At 34.5% G+C, this 11,485-nt stretch overlaps 2 protein-coding genes across 2 annotated transcripts in view; one reads left to right on the forward strand and one right to left on the reverse strand.

Annotated features, from left to right (window-relative positions):
- CHPT1 (choline phosphotransferase 1) overlaps positions 1-4,452 on the forward strand; it is a 35,012-nt gene extending 30,560 nt beyond the window's left edge. Inside the window, exons 8-9 of the mRNA XM_029206136.1 lie at positions 1,452-1,562; positions 4,285-4,452. Coding sequence (XP_029061969.1) covers positions 1,452-1,562; positions 4,285-4,329 — 156 coding nt within the window. The 3' untranslated portion in view covers positions 4,330-4,452. The remainder of the gene's footprint in view (positions 1-1,451; positions 1,563-4,284) is intronic.
- On the reverse strand, positions 4,311-10,843 carry SYCP3 (synaptonemal complex protein 3). Its single transcript, XM_029206137.1, is given in 10 exon segments — positions 4,311-4,364; positions 4,494-4,598; positions 5,559-5,657; positions 6,296-6,395; positions 7,224-7,341; positions 9,040-9,074; positions 9,241-9,307; positions 9,670-9,812; positions 10,651-10,778; positions 10,781-10,843. Coding segments are annotated over 10 exon segments (912 nt in total).
- Positions 10,844-11,485: the final 642 nt, after the last annotated feature.

Genomic DNA, 11,485 nt, shown 5'->3' on the forward strand with positions numbered 1-11,485 from the left:
TTGTTGGTAACATTTTAATCACACAAGTGGATAAAGGAGGCATTACTAAATTTTTTATTTTACTAAGACATTATCTTTATGGTTGGTCTTCAATTAATGGTAGTTCTGGACAATTTTGCTACCTCCAGACCTCACTGGACTTCACCAAATTGTTAGTGATATACAAAAACTAATATTAAAGTGAGCTAAAAGAAACACTGAACCTTTTGATAATTTAAATGATCTCACACTATTTGTTAGATAGAGGTATTAAAACAAAGCCTGTCTGTTCTGTGCATGGACCCCTGGGGTACATCTGATCATCCTTTATACTAGGTTCTATAGTATTATACTTTTTTTTAGAGTAAGTTAATAACTTAATATCCATTCAGAAGTCTTCCATTCTTCAAATAGTGGTGAGATGTAAATCTTAGTCCTTGAAAGTTTCTCAGGCAATATTCTAAAAAATATCTGAAAATCAGAATAATTTCTTTTAATTTGGTATCCACTATAAATATTATTAGGGCTCCAAAACAATCTAAATGTAAGAAATAGGTGGTGATTTTTCAAAATATCTGAAAATTCAATGTAGGGTTTCTTTTAGTGAACGTGAAGTATTACCAAATGGAATTAACAGAATTAAAATTTGAGCACCTCATTTGTAATGAGTGAGTTGGCCTGGTTTTACATCAGTGGTGGAGATTATGGTGAGAAAGTCGAATTCAATTTTTCTTTAAAACACTTTGTGGACCACAATTAAAAACAAACAAAAAAACACTATGTGTACCAAAATAAGCGTATTGTGCCCTTTGGCATCCTTAGGGAAAAGGTTCTTGCTTCAGAGAGAAAAGAGTCAGACGGAGTTTTTCAAGTAAATGATAAGGAGATTTTTTTCCCCCCATTGGTGAGAATTCCCTCTCCACCGGCAGAGCTGTGAGGCTCCTTTTTCTAAAAGGAAGCATTTCCCCCCAGCCTCTGGGAAAGTTCTTAAATAGTGTGCCTCCCTGCTTAATTTTGTAAAGAACACAATTTTGTATATGCCTTCCCTCAACTATGATGTCTCTTCCAGGCCTTTACTTTCTTACAGCTACTCTCAAAGGAATAAGAAAAGTATATGGTGAAGTGATTTCATTATAATGACTGATAGCCCCTTCTAGTAGAAAATTTTAGGCTTTGTTGCACAGTAGAAAATTGAAAGGATATGGAGTCAGAAGACTTGAGTTCTGTTGTTTTCCAGCTTTTGTAATTTATACCTTTTACCACTCTGAGCCTCAGTTTCTGTAACTGTGAAATACCCTGCATATTCTAGAGGACTACAGTGAGGTCCAAATATGAACTATAAAATGTAATATTTTCGGTGAAGAATTTTTGGTTAAGGTTTGAGTTTAGGGGGTGAGGGGACAGAAAAATAGCTGCTGCTTTAGAAAAGATAGACCATAATCCATTTTATATTTTCTTTTTTGCTTCTAAAGGTCATTTCTTCATTTGATATGATGAGGTACTTTAGTGCTTTGTGCCTGCAAATTTCAAGACACCTTCATCTAAGTATCTTCAAGACTTCATGTCATCAAGCACCTGAACAGGTTCACAAGCATTATTGACTAATAGCCCAAGGAAAAGAGGAGAAGCAGTTAGGGGAACCTAGGAGTGAAGGGAATCCCCTCTTTCAGGAGGCTAGTATACTATCAAATAAGGTTATATTTTAATATAAACATTAAGTCCTGTAGATTCCATTATGTCTGTTTCAGTGGCAAAGCCCTCGTTGTGTAGCAACATTTTTTATCAAGGTATTATCAGAGTAATACAATCTGTAAATTAATTAGAAACAAAACCGAAGAAAGAAATTTCAATTTTCTGAGTATAAGAAAGTGAACCACTATAATTCTAAAGAGCAATCTCTTTGTCTCAGAAATCCTTATCAGACAATTGGGGTTTTCTCTGCCAAAGGATTACATAAAAATTCAGGACTTAAAGGATTTTAGCCATCTTGAGGGTGATGCTTACTTCGCTAAAAATTGACAAGTGCGTTCATAATATTGCATAAGTGCATGAATTGTAATAGTGTAATTATTGAGTCAAATGATGTTATAGGTATTTTTATTAGCCATTTTCAAAAAAGGTACATTAATTACTATTGTATAAAACAAAATACTTGCTTTAGTATACCAACTTCTGTAATTTGTAGTCAGTAAGAGGAATTTATCTTACCAGTTCAGAAAAACAAATGAATCTTTACAGTGAGGGCAACTTGTTCCTTGATATTCTGAGTTTAAACTTCACTGTCACAAAAAAAGAAGACATTAAACATTTCCCTTTGTGAAAAACAAAACAATAGCCAAAGCACAATTGACATGTAAGAAAATTAGTAATTTATGAAAACATAGCAAAACTATCTTCCCTTTAGAATATCAGCTAAAGCTACTTCAAGTACACTTTTACTCATTTGAGGTAAAATGGGGATAAAATAAGTATCTGTTATTCAACAACTAACTACATTATGTACTGATTCTCATCTTTCCACTCTCACTTAAAAGTGTTTACCTTGCTCATTATGAATAATAGAACTATCACATGGGTCTTTGGTGATCCAAATCCTCGGACTCCCATCTTACCTGTTTGTAATTTTATCCAACAGTTCTGTAGACCATAAGCCATATGGTGAAATATTTTTTTTAAAAAAAGGAGTAATGAACATGTACTATATCTTAATATGCAAGAAAAAGGCATACTGAAAAAGAGTGAAAGTTGATATTCCTTAAAAGGAAAAAATAGGGACTTCCCTGGTGGTCTAGTGGCTACAACTACATGCTCCCAATGTGGGGGGCCCGGGTTCGATCCCTGGTCAGGGAACTAGATCCCACATGCCACAACTGAGACCTGGTGCAGACAAATAAATATTTTTTTTAAAAAAGGAAAAAATATATATTTATGTGAATTAAGTACACAGACAATACTCTGGAGGACTTATTTTGCCTCTGAAACAACTGGTAAATTCAATAAGGACCTTCTTAATTTGAATAGTACTTAAAACTTAAATTTTATAATACTTAAAATTTACATTCCAGCATGTACTTTGGCTTAAAAGGCTTTACAAAATGCAAAAATTTAGGAAGTAAACTGTCCCCTTAATGTCAGATATTTGTTAATGGTGGAGGACTAATTTCTTCCTACATAAGTTAGCAGTTAGAAAAAGAGAATTAGTATGGATTCATTTTTAAAAACTTGGAAGACCTAAAACTAAGATAAGTGTGGGTTATGCAGCAAAAATTAGAATTTAAAATATGGAAAAACAGGACAAAGTCACTCCTTTCTCCGTCTTTTGGGCATATTTTTTGTTTTTGAATGATTCAGTGAAAGTAGTTTCAGCAAAAAATAGTAAGTTTAACTCAAATATTTCAAACAAATGCTGAAACAATTTAATATTTATTAAATCAAGAGTTTCATATGTTTTTCTATGTTAAAAAATGCACATTTTAAAATACAGGATATAGGAATTAACTGTTCAAATTTGGAAGTGAATGTAAAAACATCCATATATTTACTGAATATTAAAACTGAAAAATAAGACATTCTGTGTAATTTATAGTTAAAGACAGATGTGAAATACTTAAACCATAAGTAATTAGGTATGTTAATGATATGCTCTTAATCATTACTAAGGGCATGTGTCATTTAATTGTGGACTGAGCCAAATTAAATGGCATTTTGATGTTGTGGAAATGACATTCACAAATCCATGTCTTAAAATGGATTATTTATATATCTTGTTCAGTTGTGTTAATGGTTTTTAGCAGTTAATTTATTCCAGAACGGAAACTTAAGTTGCGTTTAATAAATTTTGTAAGTCAATAGAATGTATTTTCTTTTGAAATCTTATTTTCATTAGAATTGGTAGTGTAACTTAATGAATATGCATGGAAGGGTGTACGTATAAAACAGATTTTGTGGGTTTTTTTCTTAAGAACAAAATTAATTAACCATCTATACCTGTGCTTTCTACCTTTTGGAAGTGATACAAATACACTGAAGCCAAAACTTGAAATTAAATCATATTTATTGCTAAGAGTTAATTGACAAATGTTAGAAAAAATCACTATTAGTATTAAAGAGCTGAAAGCACAGTGGTACATATAATTCAGGAATTGCTGCTACTCACATAACTTCATTATTTTATTTGGAGGTGAAGAAGGGTCTTGCACTTAAGCTAATGATTAATATGATGTAATATTTTAAACCAGAATTTTCAACCACTCTAAAAACTTACATGCCTCTTAGCTAATGTTATAATTGTATCATATTACTTAGGTTCAAGTTATTCCTTCAAAGAGTCTTCAGAATAACATGGACTGAAGAGACTTTCGAACATTTGCCATCTCTTGCTGCTGCTGTCAAATGAAAGGAGATATTAAACATTTGTTTAATTTTTAGATAAGTGTTATACATATTTCAGCAAATAAAATATTTCAATGCTTACAATAATCCTTATTTTTTCAATTTTAAATATAATAACTTACCGTTTCCATCATAATTTTTTTTTGCAACATAGCCATTTCTTTTCTAAGTTCATTTTGTGCACCAGTAAGTAGATAATCGTGATTCTTCTCCAAGTCCTCCATACTCTAAAACACAAAAGGCTAGTTCAGTTACAAACCACCACTTTTCATCTCGGGTTCAAAACTTATACAATTAATTTTCAAAAGCAGGAACTTTTTAATATCCAACAATGCACATTATTTATCTCAAATAAAAATATTCTAATACATGAAAACCAAAATATCCACTGAAGGAATAGAAAATGTCAGACGTAAATCAAATATTATTAAAGGAGGTACAATAGTAGTGTACCTTCTCACTGGAAGAAACAAACAAAAATAACACAAAATTTTATAAAAGGAATAGAAGCAAAACTTCCTGTAGCTATATAGTAGAAAATGGGGACTTAATTCCAATTTAGTTGGCAAAAGAATAAGACTGAAAGGAAGGTTAGGAAAAGGGGTTAAAAGTGTTCTAGGGCAAGAGCATAAACAAAAGCATGAAAGTGCAAAGTGAGTGAGTTCAGAGAAAGCCGTTATGTGGAGGGGGTGGAAGTAATGGATGAATGTAGTAATTGGAGCATTAAAAAAAGAATCATATTTTTGGGGGGTGAATCTTGAATACCTAAGAATGTAGAATGAGAAGCTACTGACAGTTTTTCAGGAGGGAAAAGGTAATGTCATAGAAAGAAAATATGGCAGACCCACGAAGGATGGGTTGGAAAACAGAAATCAGTTAAGAGTTTTCATAGTATAAGCAAAGAATAATGAGGTTCTGAACTAGGGCAGTAGCAGTGGATGTGAAGAATAAGAGAGATGGAGGAGTCAAATATAGTACTAAAGTTCCTACACCAAGTGGTAATACTTAGTGATAGCATTTAGCACTTAAATTAAATCGAAAACAATGCATTCAAAATGGAAAACTGTTAAGAATTTAAAATGTATAAGCAAAATGTTCTTCCCTTAAACTGAGAAAAAATTTATCTTCTACTTCCACAAATGAATTATATTTTATAAGAATGTATTATGTTACCAAATACAACAAACCTTTATGAACTGCTCATATAATTGTTTAATTGTTTTCAGTCTCTGGTTCTGAACAATTCTAGACTGTTGAAAAACTTTCTGTTGCTGTCGAAACATATTCTACAAATGTAAAAGAAAAAATTATGAAATAACAATTTGGGTAAAATTTAGCAAAAATTAATTCTACATTACACTTAAAAGGAATAGTTTTTAAATCAATATTTTTAAGATTTTAGCATTTACTATGACTGAGTTTAGATAATTTGTGTTCACCACTTATATACAATAATATAATAACCCTACCGGTCATTGAGTAGGAAATCTCAACAGTACTCAAAACATATTTTAATTCTTGGTGCTTTCAATGTCAACACAGATGATCCTTACAATATTGCTGGTCTTTCAGTTTCTTGGCCTGTTTTCCACCAATGATTTTTGTTCTTCACCCTACTTTAGCCATCCACTTACATACGCATACCCTAGATTTTGTCATTACCAAAAACTATAACCTCTGCATAGTATTAATAATAGCAAACTTGATATTAACAATATGTTACGAAGCAAAGACCAACAGCTTTTATGAGTATGGTATGTGCCTGTACTTCTGCATTCAGCAGAACCAAACTCATAGCCAGCAATGGGCAATGGAACCTGGCTAAGGTCCATGGATGTACTGCAAGGCCGGCCTCTCCCTTCCTACTTGACACTTGGTAATAGTAGATTAATTATAAAGCTATAAAGCTAAGCATAATACTAACAGTTAGTTTTTCTTCTTGTTCATCAGCTTTCTGCACATCTATATCCCACTGCTGGAACAAAGTCAGAAACTGCTGAGAATATTCTTGGTTAAGCTTCTGCCTGTAAAACATAATGAATATTGTCATATTTCACATCAATATGGAAAGACTTTCAAGACAAAACTGATTTGACTAATTATACTATAATAAAAAAGAATATCAAATTTTCAGATGTGAAGCCAAGAAGTAAAGTTATGATTTATGATGATTCAGAAGTATTTATTTTCCTAACCAACTAACAGAAAAACCCTCTCATGTACTTTAAGCTCTTGAAAACTAAGGGAGTTTTATTGTACATATACATTTTCCAGAAAAGTCCATTTTATCTCCAAGCAATTTATTTTTCATTTTCTCCTACTGAATATAGGTTGTGATATGATAAATAGATTCACTGAAGTTATTATATTTATCATATAAGATTTCCAAATAGAAATATTTCACTTAATTTTTCCTCATTTTGGTACAATGATTTTGTACAAAAGAATAGTTAATTCAGCTAAAATATACAAATTATAATACATAAGGTTGATCTTTTTCTACACTGTTAAACAGTTAACTATCATAAGACTAATGGTTTATATGACATTTACTTTTTATTCAGCTAGTGTATTTTTAGAATGAATATAAATTACCTTTATTGTTAAAAAAACCCTCAAACATTATTTAAAAGGGGAAAAAGGACATCTTTATTGATTTCTAGGAAATATATCTCAAGTCTGTGAAGGAATGAAGTTATAGGACTAAAGGACTTAGAGGAAAATCAAGCCAAATATACTTTTTTACTAGAGATCCCAATAAGTAGAAGATGATAGTACTTCTCATAATTTGCACCAATGAATACTAAGAAATGATGCAAATGTTGTGGCAGTGAAAAAAACAACATCCTTACCTTTGCTCTTGTTGGGTTTTCCAAACGTTTTCAATTTTCTGGTTACTGGTTTTGAGAGAAGCCTTGGTATACATTTCTAGTCTTTTTCTCTTGGCAAGAAGAGCCTTGTTAATATCAGCTATATTGAAAATAAATATTCATTAAATTTAATGTGGAAGAAAGTTACTTTGTTCCCACGTATTCAAATAAACATGCATAAAGCTGGTTCAAGAGTTTTGAAAAGATCTTTAAAAATACACATAATATCAAAAAGCAAGATTATTTCCTTGCTTTTTTTTTCTGAGAAAACTTTTAGTTATTGGTATCCCAATTCTGATTTTCCTAACTAGAGATAATTTTTTAATTTAGAGGTGATTAAAAAGAGCTAATAACTGAAAGAAAGGGTCTGAAGGACAGACTTTAATTTCTTCATAAGAAAACACTAATAAAGGCTAAATTTAGAACTCATTATATGAAACGCAAAACTATTTCAAAAGAGTCTAAAAAGAATAAAAATAGTTAAAGAAAATACTTTTTTAAAATATAGTCAGTTGATACTTTAAAAAATATTTTTACTAAAAGAGACAAAGACCAACCAAGCATAGGAAAATCTTATTTTAAGTAAATATCTAAATAAATTCATTCAAGAATCCTTTTAGGGCTTCCCTGGTGGCGCAGTGGTTGGGAGTCCGCCTGCCGGTGCGGGGGACACGGGTTCAAGCCCTGGTCTGGGGGGATCCCACATGCCGTGGAGCACCTGGGCCAGTGCACCACAACTCCTGAGCCTGCTCTCTGGAGCCCGCGAGCCACAGCTGCTAAGCCCATGCGCCTGGAGCCCGTGCTCCGCGGCGGGAGAGGCCACCGCAGTGAGAAGCCCGCGTGCTGCAACGAGGACCCAACACAGCCAAAAAGAAAAGAAAAAGAAAAAAGAACCCTTTTAAATACATTTTTATGGGACATTTTACCAATAATATAAGTACTGCGTTTCATAAACTTTTTAATACTTCAGGTAATCCTTTGCTAGGCACGTGCATATGGATCTACCATCAATAGTTACTTTTCAGTAATCATGATGAGGTGACCTACACTATTACATAAACGTTTTGTATTTCCAATATCCATCTATAATAATAAATTTATAAGACAGATTATAAAACAAGCATTTTGTTACTACCAAATAGGGCAAAGCTTTCAAAAAAGACTTGATTATATGAATAACACTAGAGAGGAGCCAAATATTGACTCTTTTATAAGAATACTATCCCCTAACACAGTTAATGTAACTGATATTTGACATACAATTTAAAGTTTATGAACTTTTTATCTGATCTCTTGCTTACTAGCAAGGTGGTCTTTAATTCTCAACTACATAATTTAATAATGTAAAAATAAAAATAAAGTTATTTTAAAGGCTTAAATTTACACTGCCCTTCCTAAAGAACACAGGAATGCCATAGAAAATAACTAAATTGAGAAAATGAAAAACTGACATATACAGATATGTGCGTGTGTTTGTATCACTTAGTCCACGAAAGTCCAAACAGAGGGATAGACACTTTTCCCATCCATTTTTGCTCTAAAATTTCATAGTCCATTAAACTCACACACCTATAAAGTAACAGGACCATTCTTAACTCACCATCGTTAGCACCATCTCTTTTCACGTCAACAACTGGAAAAAGTTAGTAAGGAAATCTATGAAGCCGAACCACATATACTTGTGCAAAATCTTACATATGAGAACAAAGCATTAAATAACAGTCTTATATTCCACTGATTATTATATAAATTATATGGTTTAAAACAATTTTGAATACAAATATCTCCTACAACATACCTCCAAATCTTTCCAGCATATTCTGTACTTCACCCCTGTGAAAAAAAATACATCAAAAAACTTTTAATTAAGGATCCATAAAATATCATTCTTGTTTTGGAAGAAATATCACACGCCCAGTATTTTACATGCAATACTCATTGGACAACCAAACAGACTTTTCTTAAAGCCTAAGAGGTGAAAATTGTTTAAGCATATTACCCCACGTCTTCAACTTTTCCTGCAGAAGTCCTTTTCTTCCCATGTTTATCAAGTGCTGGAGTCTTCCCTGAATTGACAATAAAAAAAGAAAAAGTTGAAATTAAGTATGCTATTTTGGTAATTTTTAAATGGAGTAATATCTTAATTTCGAGGTTTTTTGAGGCTTTGTGCCAAGACAAGTTTTTAAAACACACATATAAATGCACTACTTTCTCTGCAGGTTAGATGGAATTAAATCAGGATCCAAGACCATTTTATGGGAACAATTTTGCAAGTCTTCCTGTGTTAATGTCATAATAATCTATGTACTGTTTATCAGACATCAGGCGAAAGATGCTATAGGAGCTTCACTAAGTCCAAATAAGAAACATGAAGTACATGAAAATAAATGCAGGACATGGTCACTGCCCAACATTAGCTATACGGTACCTTCGATGACATCCTCTGAACCAATCAGATGTTTTTTATCTGCTTTCTCAAAGTCACAGGCTCTTATAACCTGATCCTCCATGAATGTCTTCCCAGATTTCCCGGTATGTTTTCTTCCAGAGGGCACCATTTTTCGATGTTTTCTGATTAAAAAAAAAAAAAAAAAATCAAACCTGCTGAATCCAAAGACACCACTTAAATAAACTGGCAAATTTCAAAATGAGAGATATCAAATAAAGATGATTTTAGTTGAATACCACTTTAGGAGTCTCTTCATTTATTCTGTTGGACCAAAAGTTAACAGAAGAAGATAATGACTGCGCCGCCCCTGACACCGGCGGTGGTTCGCCTCTGAGGACTGGGAGGGCGGCGGAATCCTAGCCCGGCCAGGTTCTGGCTAAATCGGGGCAAATCTAGATCCAGCTGATTTCAGTCACAATGTGAAAATCGTAATTACTGACAGGATGGATCACGAGCCCGCCCCAAAGAAGTTGCCAGCAACAGAAATACAACATAAAACGTTCTGCGTCCTGGGCCGCAGAAAATAACGTCCCGTAAGATTTCCACGACCCAGGCCTCGAGGACCAGTGAAGGGGAGACCTGGCTTCATCTAAATGGTTTCTGCGGGGTGTGGGCCCGCTGACGAGGGCCCACCCTCCTCGCCTGCTGTCAACCTGTCCACCCGCCCAGCGTCGCGTCCAGTCCCGAGGCAGCGCAGCTAGCGCCTTTCCGCCCACTCACGGCCCTGCGCGCAGGGAGCTGTACTGCCTTCAAATTCCTGTCAGGGGCCCCAGGGAGACCCAGCGGGTAAGATTTACCTCACAGGTCAAGAATAACCCCTGGCTCACATTCCCGCGCGGGACAAACGCTCCCCTCCTCACACCTGAAAAACACCCCAATGGCCGACGACCACAGTTATACGCCTCAGTACAGGAGTCCCCGCCGCTCCCGCCTCCCCTGCCCCAACCCCTCAGACTTCACCTCTTCACAGCCTCGAAGCTATTCTGAAGCAGGTCAGAATTCTCGCGGAAGAAAAGCCGGCCTCGCCTCGTCCGGGAGCGTCTCTGATTGGCTGGCAGGAGGGCACATGCGTGCGGCGACCCTGGGGGGCCTCCGCTCCCTCGGACGCCACGCCCAACGAGAGTGCTGACCCAGAGCACCTTGCGGGCGGCATCTATGGCTAGAACACCGGAAACGAGGCACTTTCCAGTTTCTTTTTGTAATTTAAGTTTAAAATTTTCACAATATTTTAATAATAATGTTGCAAAAGAATATAAAGAACACACAACTTAATTTGTGAAGTACAGTTTTACTAGAGCCTATTGCATCTCCTCAGGGAGTCCTTTCCCTCCCATCCCCTCATTCTCTACTCAGAGATTTTTTTAAAAAATTATCTTGAATTTTGTGTTAATCATTGGATCCTCCCATTTTCTAAGTTTTGTTACCGCATGTATGTGCCCTGAAACAACTCTGCTTAGTTCTGTTTGTGTTTGGGTAGTATAGAAAGTTGTACCATATTCTATGTAGTATTCTGTCATTCGCTTTTCAAACTTAACATTATGTCACTAAGAGAATGTAGATTACATGTAGCCATAGTTCTTTCATTTTCAATGCTGCAAAATATCCCATTGTGCCTCTATTCCACCATTTATTCATTTATTTTCTTGTCTGTGGACATGTGGGTTATTTTCAGATTACAGCCTGTATAAACAATGATCCTATGAATAGTCTAATCTCCTGCATATATGCTAAAGTTTTTACAGAGTATCTGGGTGTGAAGTTTCTCGGTCATAGGCTAGATGATGTAAAAGCCAAA

The sequence above is a fragment of the Monodon monoceros genome, unplaced genomic scaffold (genome assembly GCF_005190385.1).
Source record: "Monodon monoceros isolate NGI ecotype Baffin Bay Population unplaced genomic scaffold, NGI_Narwhal_1 Super_Scaffold_6, whole genome shotgun sequence".
Taxonomy (NCBI): domain Eukaryota; kingdom Metazoa; phylum Chordata; class Mammalia; order Artiodactyla; family Monodontidae; genus Monodon; species Monodon monoceros.